General features: G+C 43.8%; 1 protein-coding gene across 3 annotated transcripts in view; it reads left to right on the top strand.

The window, feature by feature from the left end:
* The first annotated feature begins 1982 nt into the window (after positions 1–1982).
* The window catches only part of amdhd1 (amidohydrolase domain containing 1), a 36740-nt gene continuing 18098 nt past the window's right edge, over positions 1983–20624 (top strand). Inside the window, exons 1-7 of one of the 3 annotated variants that reach the window (XM_073065922.1) lie at positions 1983–2087; positions 4371–4477; positions 4579–4643; positions 6358–6635; positions 7782–8007; positions 9515–9639; positions 19984–20077. In XM_073065922.1, coding sequence (XP_072922023.1) covers positions 4462–4477; positions 4579–4643; positions 6358–6635; positions 7782–8007; positions 9515–9639; positions 19984–20077 — 804 coding nt within the window. In that variant the 5' untranslated portion in view covers positions 1983–2087; positions 4371–4461. Of the gene's footprint in view, positions 2088–2300; positions 2825–3027; positions 3143–4370; positions 4478–4578; positions 4644–6357; positions 6636–7781; positions 8008–9514; positions 9640–19983; positions 20078–20624 lie in introns of those variants that run through there. The other 2 variants (XM_073065920.1, XM_073065921.1) reach the window with 2 other exon arrangements.

Raw genomic sequence — 20624 nt, 5'->3', positions numbered from 1 at the left:
AATATACACTACACCTACGGCTCTACCTTCATCAATGTGTTTAGTCACATCCTCAAAAAATTCAGTCAGGCTCATAAGGCATGACCTGCCTTTGACAAAGCTATGCTGACATATTCTGCATATTCCAAACGTTCATAAATCCTGCTTCTCAGGATATTCTCCATCAACTTACCAACCACTGAAGTAAGACACTGGTGATCGCTCTGTTACCGGAGAGGGGAGACTGCCTTTTGATCGCTGGTGATCGCTCTGCTGCCGGAGAGGGGAGACTGCCTTTTGATCGCTGGTGGGATCGCTCTGTTACCGGAGAGGGGAGACTGCCTTTTGATCGCTGGTGAGATCACTCTGTTACCGGAGAGGGGAGACTGCCTTTTGATCACTGGGGATCGCTCTGTTACCGGAGAGGGAAGACTGCCTTTTGATCGCTGGGGATCGCTCTGTTACCGGAGAGGGGAGACTGCCTTTTGATCGCTGGTGGGATCACTCTGTTACCGGAGAGCGGAGACTGTGTTTTGATCACTGGTGGGATCGCTCTGTTACCGAAGAGGAGAGACTGCCTTTTGATCGCTGGTGGGATCACTCTGCTGCCAGAGAGGGGAGACTGCCTTTTGATCACTGGTGGGATCGCTCTGTTACCGGAGAGGGGAGACTGCCTTTTGATCGCTGGTGGGATCGCTCTGTTACCGGAGAGGGGAGACTGTCTTTTGATCGCTGGTGGGATCGCTCTGTTACCGGAGAGGGGAGACTGCCTTTTGATCGCTGGTGGGATCGCTCTGTTACCGGAGAGGGGAGACTGCCTTTTGATCGCTGGTGATCGCTCTGTTACCGGAGAGGGGAGACTGCCTTTTGATTGCTGGTGGGATCACTCTGTTACCGGAGAGGGGAGACTGTCTTTTGATCACTGGGGATCGCTCTGTTACTGGAGAGGGGAGACTGTCTTTTGATCTCTGGTGGGATCACTCTGTTACCGGAGAGCGGAGACTGTGTTTTGATCACTGGTGGGATCGCTCTGTTACCGGAGAGGGGAGACTGCCTTTTGATCGCTGGTGGGATCGCTCTGTTACTGGAGAGGGGAGACTGTCTTTTGATCGCTGGTGGGATCGCTCTGTTACCGGAGAGGGGAGACTGCCTTTTGATCGCTGGTGATCGCTCTGTTACCGGAGAGGGGAGACTGCCTTTTGATTGCTGGTGGGATCGTTCTGTTTCTAGAGAGGGGAGACTGCCTTTTGATCGCTGGTGGGATCACTCTGTTACTGGAGAGGGGAGACTCGTCTTTTGATCGCTGGTGAGATCGCTCTGTTACCGGAGAGGGGAGACTGTCTTTTGATCGCTGGTGGGATCGCTCTGTTACCGGAGAGGGGAGACTGTCTTTTGATCGCTGGTGGGATCGCTCTGTTACCGGAGAGGGGAGACTGCCTTTTGATCGCTGGTGGGATCGCTCTGTTACTGGAGAGGGGAGACTGTCTTTTGATCGCTGGTGGTATCACTCTGTTACCAGAGAGGGGAGACTGTCTTTTGATTGCTGGTGGGATCGCTCTGTTACCAGAGAGGGGAGACTGCCTTTTGATTGCTGGTGGGATCGCTCTGCTGCCAGAGAGGGAAATGCCTGCCGCTCCAGAGAATGTTACCCAGATTTTCTGCGTTTTGAATGTGGACTATAGACCTTTTTCAGACTTACAGTTTTTTATATCGTGTTTTTTGATGCTGAATCTTTCTACTTTCTTTTGTGTGTGGGAGAAGGGGATTTGGGGGTCGATGTGCCTGTTCTGTTTTTGTTTGTTGTTTTGTGAGGGGAGGGTGGATTTGGGGGTTGATGATCATGTTTCTGTTCTTTTCTTTCTTGGTTGCGTGGCTATCTGGAGAAGAACTTCAGAGTTGTAATCTTTGATAATTGAACCTTTGAGCCAGTGGAAGAGCCATGAACTGTCTGTGAACTCTGTCATGGCAAGAGGTAACCAACCTGATTCAGGAATGTGCATGAAGAACTACAACTCTTGGGACCACTCAGCTTACAACCACTCAGAGTGAAGGAGCATTCAGTGCAGTATTGCAGACCTCAGAACTGCATCAGGAGCACTAGGCCCAGTGTAAGTGACAAAAAGGACACACCATCTCTCAAACCAGCTTGACCCATCTTCCACCTCCAGACCCATTGGTGGAAGAGTCTGCACTTCCCACCTTGGCCTCAACAGCTCCCTGGAAACCCACAGAACTGATCTTTGTCTGTCCCCAGACACTGCCTAAAAAGTGTGGGAGTGACCCCGTGACAGTACCCAAGGGGCATGTGTGCCAGGGGTCAGGGGTTGGGACTGTACGTTTGGAACTGTGGTTAGGGATATGTTTGTGCAAGACAACAGGTGTGCAACTGGCTGCCAATGTAGTTGTGTGTGTGTGTTTGTCTGGGACTGCGTGGAGGGGCAGGGTGTGTGTGTGAGAGACTGTGTGGGAATGTATATGTGTTAAGGACTGTAGGAGGGGCTGTTTGTATGTGTATCAGGGACTGTGTGAGAGGGGCTGGAACTGTGTTTGGGTCTATGTAAGAGGGACTCTGTGTGTGGGGGTGAGAGATAGAGGGTGTGAGTGCGTCAGGTACTGTGTGTGTGCGTGTCAGGGTCTTTGCGTGTCCCGGGTCTGCCGAAGCGGCTGTAAGAGTTGCCGCGGGCGGAACTTGGTGTAAAGCCTTCACAATGGGGACGCCGGGCGGGCTGCTGGTTCGAAACGCCGCGCAGGTTGTGCTAGTCTGCGGGAATGGCGCTCAATACCTCAGCAAGGGGGACATGCAGGACATCGCGCTCATTCCTGGCGGCAGTCTTGTGATCGGAAGGTAAAAGCTTACTGCTAGTATGGAAATATCTGTCGGGCGCGGGCGGTACTAGTTAAAGGAGAATGTAATCTCGTCAGTCGGAGAAACTCACCACTCTCCCTCCCCACCCCGAGGTGCCTCAACCCAGGCTCTTTCTGGTCCCCACGGAAAGCGGAATGATGCTATGGGCTGTCTGAACAAGAAACTGTTTTCTCCTTGGCTGAACTAGCAGCCAATTACGGGCAGTGTCTGGGATCTTTCTGTGCACAAATTGAGTGCTGCTGTGCCACGTTCAACATGTGGAAATTCTGATGAAATAAAAGGGAGGATAGATAAAAGGCGAGTCAGTGGATGGTGTTTTCTTGGACTTTTAGAAGGTCTTTGACTTGTGCCTAAAAAATAAGATAAGAGCTTATGGTATTACAGCAAAAAATACCAGCGTGGATAGAAGATTGCCTGAACAGCAAGAAGCATAGAGTGAAAATAAAGGGGCCTTTTCTGGTTGGCTGCCGGTGATTGATGGCTGTGCTGGCGGGATTGGTATTGGGACCGCTTCTTTTCACATTATATGTAAATGATTTGGATGATAGATTTGATTGCTTTATGGCCAAGTTTATGGGTGATACAAAGATAGGTGGAGAGGTAGGTAGTGTTGAGGAAGCAGGGAGTCTGGAGAAGGACTTGGAACAGATAAGGAGATTGGACAAATGGGCAGATGGAATATAGTGTAGGGAAGTGTATGGTCATGCACTTTGGTAGAAGAAATTAAGGCATAGACTGTTTTCTAAATGGGGATGCTCATGCAGGTTGAATCTGTGGTGAGATAGGCACATACAGTGTTAGCATTCACTTTGAGGAAACTAGAATATAAAAGCAAGGATGTAATGTTGAGGCTTTATAAGGCATTGGTTGCACTGAACTTGGAGTATTGTGAGCAGTTTTGGGCCCTTTCCAGGAAAGGCTGTGCTAGCACTGGAGAGGATCCAGAAGAGGTTCATGAGAATGTTCCCAGAAATGAAAGGGTTAATGTATGAGGCTCTGGGCCTGTACTCGCTGGAGTTTAGAAGATTGAGAAATCTGTTGAATGTTGAAACCTATCGAATATTGACAAGCCTAGCCAGAGTGGACTTGGAGAGGATGTTTTCAATAGTGGGGGAGTCCAGGACCAGAGGGCACAACTTCAGGATAGAAAGACATCCCTTTAGAACAGAGATATAGCTGTATTTCTTTAGTCAGAGGGTGTTGAATCTGTGGAATTCATTGCCACAGACAGCTATGGAGGCCATGTCATTGGGTATATTTAAAGTGGAGGTTGATAGGCTCTTGATTAGTAAAGGTTATGAGAAGAAGGCAGGAGAATGGGGAAAATAAATCTGCAATGATGGGATGGCAGAGCAGATTGAATGGGCTGAATGGCCTAACTCTACTCCGATGTTTTATGGTCTTATGTGGATCACTGCCTGTAACGTGGTAAGATGCAGCCAGGAGTCAGATCTGCCCAAAAGGTACAAGCTTTTTTTACTATCTGCTTCCAAGGACTGAGGGAAATTGTTTGACTGTCTTACAGAGATGGGCTGATCGAGGCGGTGGGGCCTACACACCTTATCCAGTCCCAGTATCGAGGAGTGGTCTTTGACCGAGAAATAGATGCCAGTGGTATGTGTGTTCTGCCAGGTCAGTACTTCAATGTAATCAGTTTAATTGTCTCCATTCTACAGTGGAGAGAGCTCCAGACTCACTGAACTCTTCTGCTTCTGTCTGGAACTTTGTTATAGGTTTGGTGGATGCACACACACATCCCGTGTGGGCTGGAGACCGGGTTCACGAATTTGCAATGAAGGTAATTGAGCCAGCGAGGGAAAGCTGATAGGGACTTGGCTGATCTTACCTCCACATTCTCATCTGCTCATGGTTACCTTTCACCCCCACCTTTATCATCTGTCCGTCTTTACCTTAACAATTCATCATTCTGTTTCTACCTTCCTTTGATTCATACCCTATTGAAAGTAAAACAAGTCACCGTATCTCTGTTCTAATTAGGTAACCCTTTACGTGTAAATATCTGCTTTTATTTTGTCCCACAAAAGGAAACATCCTTGCCACAGTGAACCTAGGGTGCATCATGGTTTGGTATGGAAACTGCTCTGCACATGATCACAAGAAACTGCAGAGTTGTGGGCAAAACTGCACAGAAACCAGCCTCCACTCCATGAACTCCATCTGTACTTCTCACTAGCTCAGTAAGCAGGCAACATAACCCACACTCCCATCAAGCAAAAGATACAAAAACCTAAAACCACATGCCACCAGTCTCAAGGACAGCATCTACTCCATTGTAATAAGACTATTAAATAGTTTCCTATCAGAATACGATGGACTCTTGACCTCACAATCTACTTTGTTATGATCTTGGAGCTTACAGAATACATGCACTTTCCCTGTAGCTGTTACACTTTATTCTGCATTGTCATTGCTTTACCTTGTTCTACTTCATTGCACTCTGCGTGAACAGTACGCAAGACAAGTTTTTCCCTGTACCTCAGCGTACAGTATATGATAATGATAAACTAATACCTCTCAAGATCCTGCATGTTTGAATCAAGAGTCCTGGCAAATACTGGCTTCTTATTCTACATAACCAGCGTGGGTATTTGGATCCTAAGGCTATCATATTTGTGGCAGTTCGCTGGAGCAGATGCACATTGGCTCACACACTTCCTGCATCATCAGTTCACAAGTTCCTGTGAAGAGCTTTAGGAAAATCAGAATAGATTGTGATAGACACTATATAAATCCATGTTTGTGTTTTAATCAGGAGATCTGAGAAGGCCTCGAGAAAAGTGGGGGCCTGGGCTTGGTAATTGAAGGGGTGGGAGGGGAGCAGGGAGTTTGGGAGAATCTGGCTTTAGGGACTGCGCAGTCATGCAGAAGACAGTGTTTTCCAACTTTCCCTCCTTACTCTCACTATTGACTTTCTAAGTGAAAGATCATTGTCAATGAGAGAATAAGCAACTAGCCCATTTCATGTTAACCTGCTGCTATATTAGAACATAGAACATAAAACAATATTGTGCCATACTTTAAACTTGCTCTGAGATCCCTCTTACATAACCCTCCACTTTTCTACCACCCATGTGCCCTTAATGTATCTGCCTCTCCCACAATCCCTGGCAGGACATTCCACGCACCGAATATTCACTTTGTAAAGATACCTACCTCTGACATCTCCCCTATACTCTCCTCTAATCACCTTAAAAATATGCTCCCTCATATAGCCATTTCTGTCCTAGGAAAAGGTCTCTGGGTGTCCACTGTATCTATTACTCTTCATCTTGTACACCTCTATCAAGTCACCTCTTATCCTTCTTTGTTCAAAAGAGAAAAGTCCTATCTTGCTGAGTCCAATCTGTTAAAATGGAGACTGGCATCACAAGATAATGTTAAATATAATTCCTCAGACCAGGATGACCTGTGATCTAACCGGATCAGAGTGGGTGAAGATAGGCAGCTGAGCTGTAGAGTGTCTGAGTTTATTTTTACAATGTGTTCACCAGCTGGCAGGAGCATCCTACATGGAGATTCACAATGCTGGAGGAGGGATTCACTTTACCGTGGAACACACCAGGAAGGCTTCAGAGGATGAGCTGTTCAACAGCCTGAAGGAGCGACTACTGTGTATGCTGAGAGCAGGGACCACTCTGGTTGAGTGTAAAAGTGGATATGGTCTGAACCTGGACACCGAGGCAAAAATGCTACGGGTGATTGAGAAAGCTCGAAGTGAGCTCAGTGTCAGCATCTCCTCCACTTACTGTGGTGCTCACTCTGTCCCCAGGTAACGTCACCATTGATTGCTAAACAATTAGGTCACGTAAATTTTATTTTCCACCTGTGGATGGTTTAGATGCGCTCCAGACCTGTACCAAGATCCCAGTTAGCAAGACATGAGAGTGCAGATGCTGGAGTCTGGTGCAACAACAAACTTGCTGGAGGAACTCAGCAGGTCAGGCTGGAGGGAAATGATCCAAAATAATATTTTGGATTGAGATCTTTCATCTGGACTGAAAGATAGAGGGAAGATGACCAGTCTAAAGAGATGGGGAGAAGGGGTGACCTGGATGCACCCAGCTTTTGCTCCATCCCTTCTCTTTACAAAATTTCTCTTCTAAGGTTACACCTCACCTGTATCGTTTCTTTGGACTTGATATCTATTGTAATGTGCTGTCTTTCAATCTGGACTCAGTGTTCCAGAACATCTTTAGAGATAAGTATGACCCCTTTGCTTTTAAGCTCAGTAACTGTAATAACAGGCTGTTGTTATTGTTTTTTTTTTTGCAGCCTCAGCCTGACCTGCCACCTTTACTGATTGGAGTTCATACATTCCCCCCCCACCCCACCCCAGTCTATTTCTTCTTGGGCTACAATTACGATCAGATCCTTCAACGTAACGATGCAAAGTGTTATGCTAACCACTACACTACCCGGGGTAATGCTTTACTGTGCATGCAACTGGGGTTCCATTTCTCCTGTTGCCTGTAAAGAGTTTGGAACTTTGTGCATTTCCTCCAGGTACTCCAGTTTCTTCCCATATCCCAAAGATGTATGGGTTAGTAGGTTAATTAGTGTAATTGGGTAGTGCTGGCTCAGTGGACTGGAAGGGCCTGTTACCATGCTGTATCATCTCTCACTTCCCCATGTTCCACTGCATCTTTTATGTGGCTTCCCATTTTGCCAGCCTATGCCTTTCGTTGTTATCATCGTTATTACAGTGCATTCCTGAGTTACATCGTCCTTGTTATAAAATACAGCCAATGATGTCCTGTATACTCAAACTCAGATTATTAATATACATTGAAATATTTTATTTCTGTGACAGAATTTTGAGATGACTGAAAACAACACTCACTGAAATACTTCACAATGAATGAATATAAAATGCACTCAGAATAAAGTTGTTTTAAAAGTGATTTTCCTTTTCCAGAGGGAAGACCATGGGAGAAGCAGTGGATGCAATCATTAATGTTCAGCTCCCCAAACTGAAGGAGATGATGGCAAATGGTGAATTCCACATTGATAATATTGATGTTTTCTGTGAAAAAGGAGTCTTTGACCTGGATGCCACCAGAGCCATTTTACAGGCTGGGAAGCAGCTAAATCTCCAGATTAATTTTCATGGTGATGAACTTCATCCAATGCATGCAGCAGAGGTAAAGCAGAATACATTAGTGAAGCAAATGAACCCACAGCAGCACCATTATTTACAGGCTGCAAATCATTAACTTGCTTGATAACTAATAAACCAAGCTTTAGACACCAAAAGAAAGCTTTAGACACTGTCATCAGAGTCTAGTTAAATGTACCCAGCAAATTAAACTAAATTGGACACCAAGCCACAGAACGAGATATTTGGCCATCAAAAAGAATCAAAGCTTTAGTCAAAGAGAAAGGTTTTAATGATTAAATTAGCTTTACTTGTCACATGTGCATCAAAACATATGTCATTTACGTCAAATGAAATCAGCAAAGATTGTGCTGGGCAGCCCACAAGTATGGCCACGCTTCAGCGCCAACATAGCATGCCCACAACTCACTAACCCTAACCCACATGTCTTTGGAGGAAACCAGAGTAGCTGGAGGTAACCTACACAGTTGCGGAGTGAAATCCAAACTTCGTATAGTTACAGCGTGAATCAAATCCGACCTTACAGCCGGTGCTATAAAGCATTGTTCTGATCGCGATGCCACCAGTCAGCTTAGTTGAGAAGGTGAGAGATAAGTAGAGGGGGGAGGAGACAAGGTTCAAGGAACAGCTCAAAAGAAGAGAGAAGAGTTGAGAGAGAGATGTTCAGAGAAGGAGCTAAAGAATTGAAAGAGTGGCTGCATGTCACAGACCTGTGAAAACCAGGGATAGCAACAGGACCAGAATTGAATGAAACAAAGAAGTTGGCAGATTGGAGAAGGGAAAGAAAGACTGGCATTTGTGGGCAGTGTTCACAGTGTCGGGAGTGTGGCCATGGTAAGATTTGAGCACAAGGATGATATTAATGTTATTGTATAGGCGGTGTAGTCGCAGAGTAACTGTGGTGATGGGGAGATGGATCCATGTGAATAAGTTATGTGTGGCAGATTTGGATTGGCTGAAACTTCCAATGCTGGCTAGGAGAGCTTCAGAATCATTGTCCGGAGGGAGCTTTGGAATTTCCTGAAGGAGCTAAAGCATGTACAGTAGCATCAGATGAGCAGAATTAGGAGATTTTAGCAATGGAGCAGAAACATGGTCAGAGGCTGAGCTCACAGTCCAGTGGCACAAGACAGCAAATGGTTGTGCCTCATAGCAAGCGTGAGATAAATGTGAAGGCTAGACCATGGAAGTAGTGGTGGGGAGGAAATTCTGCTCAGCCTGCATAACCAGTTGGAGATAGCGAGAGGCATGGCTGGATGGATATGAGAGGTGATGGCGAGGCAGAGTTGGGCATCAGTGTTTCAGCAAGTATGGCTAATTCACAAAACTAAAAGGGCTAAGACAGCTGCAGGTGAGCGGGATGAACAGGGACATCATTCCTGTTAAAGGCTTTTTGTTTGTGTCCAGAATTTCATTACAACCTCTGATGCCTCAAATATTGTAAGTGATGGTAATGTGAAGATAGGGGTGTGGGCATTTTAATCCAGCTTAATCTGTCAGTGCTGTCACAATAAATCTTTTTTATTAAATAGCTTGGAGCTGAACTTGGTGCTGCTGCTATAAGCCACCTAGAGGAAGTGAGTGATGCCGGAATAGCTGCCATGGCGACTGCAAAATCATGTGCTGTGCTTCTCCCAACCACTGCCTACATTCTGAGGTATTATGCTTTAATACGGACTCTAAATGAGGTAGAAGTGTGAACGATCTGGCAACTCAGACATCAAACGAGTGACCAGGTTAACAAGGTCAGCTCTGGAGTTCATTTATGGAGGTTCAGAATTGAAGAACCTATGTAGAACTTGGTTTAAACTGGTCATGTAGTACTGGTCACATTTCTGGACCCACATTTCAAAAACACTACATAAATGCAAACACAAAAAGGCTTCACCAGCATGATACATGAATTCAGAGCAGGAAAGGCCACAGAATCCAGAGCTGTTTTCACTGGAAGAGGGACTGATCATCAATGTCATAGAGATGTCCTTCTGTAAGAGGATGATTACATTTGATGGATGGTAACATGAAGTTTCTATTTGTGAGAAAATCCAAAGTGGTCTTAAATATCAGATTAAAGAAATTAGTTAAGGAATCGGGATTTTTTTTCAATCCAAGAAGAGGATAATATATTGAATTAGCTGTTACAGTTCAGGGTTGAGACAAATGGTGTAGATAAGCATTAGATAAATATGTAAAGGGTGGGGGGTTATGTTTGTGGAGTCTCCTGTATAAATACCAACATACTTCGGTCTGGTCAAGTGGACAAATTTGTGGCATAAACTCCTTGTTTGTATATTGTGTGTATAAAGGATATAATTTTTTTAACCAACTTACCCTGCCTATCCATTTATACAACTTCCAAATTGTTTGCAATAATAGTAATAGTCTTTAACTGCCAAAGGGCTTTGTGAACGTCAAGAACCACTTACAAAGTGAATCTTTTTTATCAATGCCAGAACTGTTGTTCTCCATCGAGGTGCATTCCATTTAATCTGTTACTGTTTACATGAGATAATGATTTACGACAGGTTTATCAGTGTTGCTTTTATAAAGGCTGTGTGAATTATAGGTCAGCAAATTCAATCAATAATGGCTATAATAGCAAACATGTTTTGCAAAGTTGGCTTTTTTTAAGGCTGGAGCTATTTGAATTAGTCACAGCATTTACCATTAAATACGTTAGTAATCAAAGTGCAACCTTCCAGTCTGGGTGAAGTTCGTCGAGCTTACTTTACGTGTGGAAGCAAGTTGTACACAATTCTTTGAGATAAGGTTACAGTGAAACTACTGAGTTGAAGTCAGTATACATGTGGCTGATGGAAACCTGAGACCAGGTAAATGAAATTGTCTCACTATACGAGCGTCTGAATCCAGTGACTGCTTGCCACCTCTGCTCACCCTCCAACACCTCCCAACCCAATCACTGAGCTCGGCCTTTGGACCCACGTTGCTTCACTGGTGCACATCCTCACTCAGTCCAACTGCAATATGTTTTGCCATGCCTTTTCTTTTTTACGCATGCTGGTTCTACATAGCACACTAAGGAAGGACACTTCATTCCCACATCATCCACGTCTCTCCCCACCTTCCCCTATCCCAGTGTTCCCATCCCCATCTTTGCTCATCTTAGACTACATCACAGGTGAGAGGAGATTCGGTACAATTGGTCTGGTGAGACCTGGCAGGGTTACAGTATAGAACATAGAGGATCACAGCGTAGTACAGGCACATTGACCCATGATTTGCCACCCTTTTAATCTACTCAAAGATCAAACTAATCTTTCCCTCCACAAACTAGAGAAAATCTGCAAATACTGGAAATCTGAGCAACACACACAAAGCCCACCAGGAAGGTCTCAAAGCTCTCCGCTTTCTTCTGGACACCAGACCCAACCAGTTCCCCTCCACCACAACTCTCCTCTGCCTAGCGGAACTTGTTCTCACTCTAAATAATTTGTCTTTTGGCTTCTCCCACTTCTTTCAAATGAAAGGTATAGCCATGGGTACTCGCATGGGTCCCAGCTATGCCTGCCTGTTTGTCGGCTAAGTTGTAAGTCTATGTTCCAAGCCTACACTGGTGACTGTCTCGCACTTTTCCTATGCTACATCGATGACTACATTGGTGCTGCTTCTTGGACTGTGCTGAACTCGTTGATTTCATGCACTTTGCTTCCAACTTCCACCCTGCCCTCAAATTTACCTGGTCCATTTCTGACACCTCCTTTCCCTTTCTCGATCTCACTGTCTCTATCTCCAGAGACAGCTTATCCACCAATGCCCTTTACAAACCCATGGACTCTCACAGTTACCTCGTCCCACCTTGCTACTTGTAAAAACGCCATCCCCTTCTCTCAATTACCTCCACTGCATCTGCTCTCAGGATGAGGCTTTTTATTCTAAAACAAAGGAAATGTCCTCCTTTTTCAAAGAAAGGGGCTTCACTTCCTCTACCATCAACACCACCCTCAACCGCATCTCTTCCATTTCATGTACGTCTGCTCTTACCCCTTCCTCCTGCCACCCTACTAGAGATAGGATTCCTCTTGTCCTCACCTAACACCCCACCAGCCTTCGTGTCCAGCACATAATTCTCTGAAACTTCTGCCACCTCCAATGGGATCCCACCACCAAGCACCTTTCCCACCCCAACTCCCCCCCCCCCCCCCCCACTTTCTGCTTTCTACAGAGATCGCTACCTATGCAACTCCCTTGTCTATTCATCTCTCCCCACTGATCTCCCTCCTGGCATTTACCCTTGCAAGCAGAACAAGTGCTACACCTGCCTTTGCACCTCCTCTCTCGCTACTATTCAGGGCCATAAACGCCTTTCCAGGTGAGGTGACACTCACCTGTGAGCTTGTTGGGGTCATTTACTGTGTTTGATGCTCCCAGTGTGGCCTCTTGTATGTCGGTGAGACCCGACATAAATTGGGAGACTGCTTCGCTGAGCATCTATGCTCTGTCTGCCAGAACAAGTGGGATCTCCCAATGGCCACCCATTTTATTTCGACTTCCCATTCCCATTCCAATACTGTATGTCCATCCATGGCCACCTCCATTGACATGATGAGGCCACACTTAGTTTGGAGGAACAACACCTTATATTCTGTTTGGGTAGCCTCCAACTTGATGGCATGAACATCGATTTCTCAAACTTCTGGTAATGCTCCCCACACTTACCCTCCTTCACCATTCCCCATCTGCTTTTCCCTCTCTCGCCTTATCTCCTTGCCTGCCCATCACCTCCCTCTGGTGCTTCTCCCTCCTTTTTCTTTCTTCCATGGCCTTCTATCTCTTTCACCAATCAACTTCCCAGCTCTGTTTTTCATCCCTCCTCCTCCAGGTTTCACTATCACCTGGTGTTTCTCTCTCGCCTTCCCCCACCTTTAAATCTACTCTTCAGCTTTTTTCCTCCAGTCTTGCTGAAGGGTTTTGGCCCAAAATGTTGATTGTACATTTTTTTTTTCCCACAGATGCCACCTGGCCTGCTGAGTTCCTCCAGCATTTTGTGTGCAGTGCTCTGGTTTCCCTCCTCTGTTTTTCTGTCTTCCATGTGGCTAAGAGTCATTTAAATGCCCTAATGCATCTGCTTCTACCACACCTCTCAGGGTATTCTATGTACTCGCCACTCTCTGTAAAAAAAAAATAAAAAAATAATGATAATCTTACCTCTGACATCCCTCTTATACTTCCCTCCATAGCAATTTGAATTATCTTTGCTTTCCCATTGTGAACCTCATTTATTTTGTAGAGAGGAGTTTGTTACTGACTTGGTTGCTGGAGTCCATTCAATATTTTTGTACTTTGGATTAGCCAATGGGCAGAAGACTCTTCCTTTACCCCTTGTTCTGGACTCCATCTCTATCATCTATAAACACTCTCTTTCTCAATTATCTCTAGTTTTGTGATTTTTATTTTTTGCAGTTTCAATGCACACTACAGTTATCCTTAATCCTGACCATCAGTCTTATAAAATCAATGCTTTTGGTCCCTTTTTGCACTTTGATGTTTTGTGGTTTCTTTCTACCTAGCAGACTTAATTGTACTGACTAACACCTTCTTATAGTTTATCTTCATTTTCCATTAATTCTAGACTTTGCTAAGACCCCATTCCACCAGATGAGAATATTATTATCTATATCGTGCTCATTCTATGTTCTAAAACACAGGAGATTCTGCGGATGCTGGAAGTACAGAGTAACACACACAAAATGCTGGAGGAACTCAGCAGGTCAGGCAGCATAATGAAGAGGAGGAAAACTTAATTATATTGTGTTATTTGGATCCAAAGTTTTAACACATACCCTATTGCATTACCAAAAGTTAGATACAGGGTTATACTTTATGCTGAATTTTAGGATTAACAGATGAAGTGAGGCTGTGACAAGACAACCCAACACCCTTTTGTAGAAGAGTAAAAATAATACCATACAGAAGGAAGAAGGTTCCTACTTAGCCACAGCCAATAATAATGTCTTCCCATTGTCTAGAAGTGTGTCCTCAGAGTTGTTAAGGGTCATTAATCTTCGAACAATTAATGAATTTTTCAGGGCTATATCTGAGCAGCTTTGGGGGTCACTAGTTCCATCTCCACTAAAACAGCTGAGAGATGTTAGATGACCATTTGTTCACATATGTCAATTAGTATAATTTCTTGACAACTGGTTGTATGGTCCAAGCACCCACCACTCTACGTAAAAACAAAATGTACTTTTGACATCCTGTCTATACTTTCTGATAATCATCTTAAAATCATGGCCCCTCATAATCCCACTTTATTCTCCCCACAATCCCATCAATTCCCCCAGATTCTACCACACACCTGCACACTGGGAGAACTTAACCTATCAACTCACACACTTTTGGAACGTGGTAGAGAACTGCAACTTGGGGGTCTCCAGGAGAATGTACAAATTCCGCGTGGACCAGCCTTACAATAATAAACCAATTACTATTGTTTTGTAAGGTTAGTAACATAGCACTCCATGTCTTGTATTCTATGCCCATGTGGACTGAAAAGCCAAAGAAAACAGATTGGTTTCCCATAAAATTGTACTTGTGTGTACATAGAACATTACAGCACAACACAAGCACTTCAGCCTATAGAGTTGTGCCAACCATATAACCTATCTATTCCCTCCCTCCAACGTAGCCTTCCATTTTTTTCATCAATGTGCTTATCTAAGAGTTCTTTAAATATTCTTGATGTATCTGCTTCTACAGGGAATTACATGTACCCACCACTCTCAAAATCCCATTGACCATAAGATATAGGAGCAGAATTAGGCTACTTGGCCTATCAAGTCTGCTCCACTATTCCATCATGGCTGATTTATTATCCTCTCAACCCCATCCTCCTGCCTTCTCCCCATAACCTTTCATTACCTGACTAATCATGAACCTATCAACCTCTGCTTTAAATATCATCATCTTCTTCTTGGAGTCGTCGGGGCACTGTCATGACAAGCTTTTTGGTGTTCTCATCATGCAGCGTGTCTTAGGCATCTGAAACCTGGCGGAGCCCATCCCTCTCCAGGTTTGACCACATCTGATTTCCTCCAACTAGTTGGCTCACCTTGGTCGTGAACACATGGCCGTTATAGTTCATCTGAGAGCCTTTCCGCCCCAGCCAGTGACTTCATCATGGAAGTCATTCATCAGTGGTGCCGTGTCAACACCACTCCCTCACATGGTTTAGCCCGCCAACTGAAGCGGTTTACTGGGGTATGGCACTTGGAGCCAACACATAAGAGATTTAGGAGATGGATGAGGACCAGTGAATTAGGGAGAAAATTAAAAACTCAGAGGCACAAAGGGACTTGGAAGTCCTCATGCAGGACTTCCTATAGGTTAACTTGCAGGTTGAGTTAGTGGTAAGGAAGGAAAATGCAATGTTAGCATTCATTTTGTGAGGACTAGAATATAAAAACAAGGATGTAATGTTTGAGACTCTACCTCAAACTGCACGTGGAGTATTGTGAGCAGTTTTGGGCCCCTTATCTAAGAAAAGATGTGCTGATATTGGAATAGGTCCAGAGGAGTTCAGGGGATTAATTCTGGGAATGAAAGGGTTAATGTATGAGGACATTTGATGGCTATGGCCCTATACTTGCTGGAGTTTAGAATAAATGGTGGGGGGGGGGGAATTCACATTGAAACCTATAAAATATTGAAAGGCTTAGAATGAGTGGATGTGGAAAGAATGTTTCATATAATGGCTGAACCCAAGACCAGAGGGCACAGCCTTAGAATAGAGAGACATGCATTTAGAACCAAAACAAGGTGACCTTTGACAAGGTGTCACACATGAGGCTGCTTAACAAGCTATCAGCTCATGGTATTACAGGAAAGATTCTAGCATGGATAAAGCAGTGGCTGATTGGCAGGAGACAAAAAGTGGGAATAATGGGAGCTCTTTCTGCTTGACTAGTGATGTTACACTGGGGTCTGGATTGGGACCAATTCTTTTTATGTTATATGTCAATGATTTGGATGATGGAATTGTTGGCTTTTGTGGTTAAATTTGTAGACAATACAAAGATAGGTGGAGGAGTAAGCAGTGTTAAAGAAACCCACAGAAGGATTAGATTGATTAGGAGAATGGTCAAAGAAGGGGCAGTTGGAATACGGTGTCAGGAAATGTATGGTCATGCACTTTGGTAGAAGAAATGAAAGGGTTGACTATTTTCTAAATAGAGAGAAAATTCAAAACTTTGAGGTGCAAAAGGACTTGGGAGTCCTTGAGCAGGATTCCCTAGAGGTTAATTTGCAGGTTGAGTCTGTGGTGAGGAAGGCAAATGCGATGTTAGTGTTCATTTCAAGAGGACTAGAATATGAAAGCAAGGATGCAATGTTGATTAGGCACCGCTGAGGCCTCACAGTGTTTTGAGAGCAGTTTTGTGCCCCTTATTTAAAAAGAAAGTGCTGACATTGGAGAGGGTTCAAAGGAAGTTTACGAAATTGATTCCAGGATTGAACGGCTTGTCACATGAGGAACATTTGATGGCTCTGAGCCTGTGCTCACTGGAATTCAGAAGAATGAGGGGGGGATTTCATTGAAACATATTGAATGTTGAAAAGCCTTAATAAAGGGATGTGGATAGGATGTTTCCTATGGGTAAGACCCTAGGACACATCCTCAAAACAGAGGGATATCATTTAGAACAGAGATGAGGAGGAATTTCTTTTGGCAAAAAGTGATGAGTTTGTGGAATTTGTTGCCATAGGCGGCTGTGGAGGTCAAGTCATTGGGTACATTTAAGGTAGAGGTTAATAGATTCTTGATTAGTCAGGGCATGAAGGCATACGGGGAGACAGCAGGAGATTGGGGCTGAGAGGGAAATGGATCAGCCATGATGAAATGGTGGAGCAGACTCAATGGGCCAAATGGCCTAACTCTGCTCCTATATCTTGTGACTTTTTCCAGGTGGAAAAATAGGCTGAAAAATTGCAGATGGAATTTAATACAGACAATTGTGAGGTTTTGCACTTCGGGAGGACCAACCAGGGTAGGTCTTAAATGGTGAGTGGTAGGATCTGGGAACACAGGTCCATAATTCATTGAAAGTAGTGTCACAGGTAGATAGGGTCGCAAAGAAAGCTATTGAGTACAAGAGTTGAGACGTTACGTTGAAGTTGTATAAGTCATTGGTGAGGCCTCATTTGCAGTACTGTGCACAGTTTTGGGCACCAACCTACAGGAAAGATGTAAATTAGATTGAAAGAGTACAGAGAAAATTAACAAGGATGTTGCCAGGACTGGAGGACCTGAGTTATAAGGAAAGATTGAATAGGTTAGAACTTTATTCCCTGGAATGTAGAAGATTGAGTGGAGGTATACTGAATTACGAGGGGTTGGACAACGAGAGGTCATGAGTTAATGGTGAAAAGTGAAATGTTTAAGGGGAACATGAGGGGTAACTTCTTTCCTCAGAGAGTGGTGAGGGTGTTGGAAGAGCTGCCAGTGCAAGTAATGAATGCAATTTCGATTTCAACATTTAAGAGAAACTTGGATAGATACATGGATGGTAGAGGTATGGAGGGCTAGGGTCCAGACGTAGGTTGATAGGAGTAGGCAGTTTAAATAGTTTAGCAAGGACTAGATGGACCAAATGGCTTGTTTCAGCGCTGTAGCTTTCTATGAATCTGGATTCCTGTATCTTAGGGATGACTGTAGCTCCTATCTATCATCTCCTCATTCTCCTGAACGAGCCAAAGATCATTGAGCTACAGCTCCAGTTCCTTAACATGGTTCCTAAAGAGCTACAGCTTGCTGCACTTCATGCAGATATAATTATCAGGGAGATTAGAGGTCTTGCAGAGTTCCCACATCTAGCACTAACCCTGATCCCATTTTCAATACACTAGGGAGGCACTAATAGACAAAGAAAGAGAAAGAAAAATCTTACAAGAAAGTTACGTAGAGGCTCCGCCTGTTCTCACCCATGGTTACTGAGCCAAAACCTAACCACTCTAGCACTCACGCCAATGGCTACTTCTTTTTGTTGATCTTTGATGAGTGCCAAAGAGATCAATATGATTGCTGCCTGCCAAAAAGTCCCAAAATGCCCCGAGCTCTTTTTAAACCTTGCACCGTCTCAGCCAATCAAGTGACTCCTCACAATGATTGTAGCCCACTGAAATAACCCTTTGTATTAACCATTTCCAAGCTGGGGAAAAAGTCTCTGGCCATACATTTGATCTATACCTGTTGTCCTGTATACCCATCAAGTCACCCACCTCTTGTCCTCTTTCACTCCAGAGAGAGAAGATCTAGCTTGCTCAACCTAACCTTGCTAGACATCAAATACAGGAGTTTAGACTGTCGTAGACAGTAGAGAAGGGGCGGTACTGGATGTAATCCTAGGGAGTGTAGCAGGGTAAGTGGTTGTGAGCGCATGAGAATTTTGGAGATTGTGACCCTAACCCTGTTAAATTAAGTTTGGGATTGCTCCTGGGATGCTTACTGGCTGTTATATGTATTTAGTAATTTGAGTATGAATGTGATTAGTAAGTTTATAGATCTCATGAAAATTGGTGGTGGTGTTGATAGCAAAGAAGATAGTTCCAAGCTACAGAATGGTATTGATCAGTTAGTAAGATGGCAAGAGTGATGTACCTGGAACTTAATCCCGATAAGTGGGAGAACTAATAAAGGTAGGACACACCATTCAGAAGGTCTTACAGAGTATTGAAGAACAGGGGACTGTGCTGTATGACTCTTTGAAAATGGCTGACTAAAATCCCTAGCATAACGCTGGTACTCTATAATAGTCAGGAAGCAATTTTCCCTTTAATGGCAAAATATGCAGCTTTGTCCAGGACGTATATAATTGGTGATACCTTTCCTTTCAAATAATGTAGAAAAAGTCTGTACAGATATTTCCAACACAGATATATATGTTTTATCATATAAAGGCATTAATGTTTCCAATCAGCGATAAAGGGGCTAGAGGAACAAGATCTTGTTTCACCTCCTTGTGCTGCCCACCTTGTTGCCAAGGTTCTGCAAGTTGGCAGCCCAGAGTGGGTCCAATGTACAAGACTAACTTGTTAGCCATGACAGATAAGTAACTAAAACTCATGAGTCTAATTAAAATAGCAATCTGTGAGTTGATGTTAATGAAAAATTTCTAGAAAATGTTCATTGACTGATGAACATTCTTCAAATCTGGGAACTAACTGATGTGGTTGGTTCCTGTCCAGTAAAGTGTAAAAGGTCCTGGGCTGTAAAGTGTAAAAGGTCCTGGGCTGTAAAGTGTAAAAGGTACTGATTCATGTGCTCAGCTGTAAGATGTGTTGATTCGTGTCCAGTGACGAGACCTCAACTGTAAAGCACAAAGAAAGCCAACCACTGACACAGTCATAACAGCCAGTAATGGTCCAATCCTAACAACTTAAAGTGAAAATAGCACAGAGACGAATGAAAATTGTCTATTCACTGCCATTAAGCACAAATCCAGCAAGCAAGGTATGGGGTAAGAGGGTAAGGATTGTTTAAAAAGCCACAGGTGTAGACAGTAGATAAATGATCAGGAATTCTTAGAGAAGTTATGAAGGTTGGGGTGCAGAAAAATTGGCTGGTAGAAATAGTTACTGTTTGTGAACAATGAACTGGACTGCTTCACTAGTTGTATAAAGTTTGCTATGGTCCACTATAATAAGAAGAAAACTAACCTGAGCAGCTTCACGTTCCTTCACATCAACAGGTTGTATTCATATTGCACCATGGACAGAGGAGGGTAGTCAGACCCAAATGGACACAAAGCTGAAGAACTGGAAGTAGTTTTAGAAGTGAAGATACAGAATCTTAAAGGAGATACAGCGAGAGCAGAGGTTTAGGGAGGTAATCCTACAAGCCAGCTTCCGGCTGTTCAATGTAGGGATGTCAATGTGAGGCAAAAGCATGGAGTAAATCTAAACTAAAGTCACAGGAACCATTGTTGATAAATGATTTCAGGCTATAAACAATGCTATTCTGACGAAGTTTTCAAAACATTTTCAGGCTTAAAACCCCACGTGCTCGGGACATGCTGGATGCTGGAGTGATTGTTGCTCTGGGCAGTGACTTTAACCCCAATGCATACTGCTTTTCTATGGTAAGTGATACTATACTTTGATCGTTTTATACTTAGAACCAATTAAAGTTTAATCAAACTAAACTTTGATTAGTTACACTTTACATGATTGGTGAACAGATAGGTCATGTTTTTTATGAGGACCTTTTGGGGCAGAAAATCAAAGAGCTTGTATTTCAATAGCACCCTTAAGGAATACAAACAGAAAATGCTGGAAAAATTCAATCGGTCAGTCAGAATTTATGGAAAGAGAAACAGAAAAAGTTGTAACAGAATGTGATGGAACCCTTCATCTCAACAATGTGAAGATACTTTAAAGTCTCTTACCATAAATTGATAGATTGTCATATCTGACGATGACAGATGTGCACTTCTTTAAATACATGAGAAATTGTGCGGGAGATTTTTTAAAGTGGAAAAACCGTTGTACTGCGGCAGTTCCACTCTCCTGACCTCGGAAGTCCAGTGATACAAGTACTTGTCACAGCTGGGGTCTTCCTTACTTGCAGTGAATGTCCATGACTTCTTTAGTGCATGTCTTGTCCTTCACTCGCCGCATAATGTTGCA

Source organism: Hemitrygon akajei, chromosome 14, assembly GCF_048418815.1.
Source record: "Hemitrygon akajei chromosome 14, sHemAka1.3, whole genome shotgun sequence".
Taxonomy (NCBI): domain Eukaryota; kingdom Metazoa; phylum Chordata; class Chondrichthyes; order Myliobatiformes; family Dasyatidae; genus Hemitrygon; species Hemitrygon akajei.
Note: the sequence above shows the minus strand (reverse complement) of the source record. Positions and strands in the feature narration are given on the sequence as shown.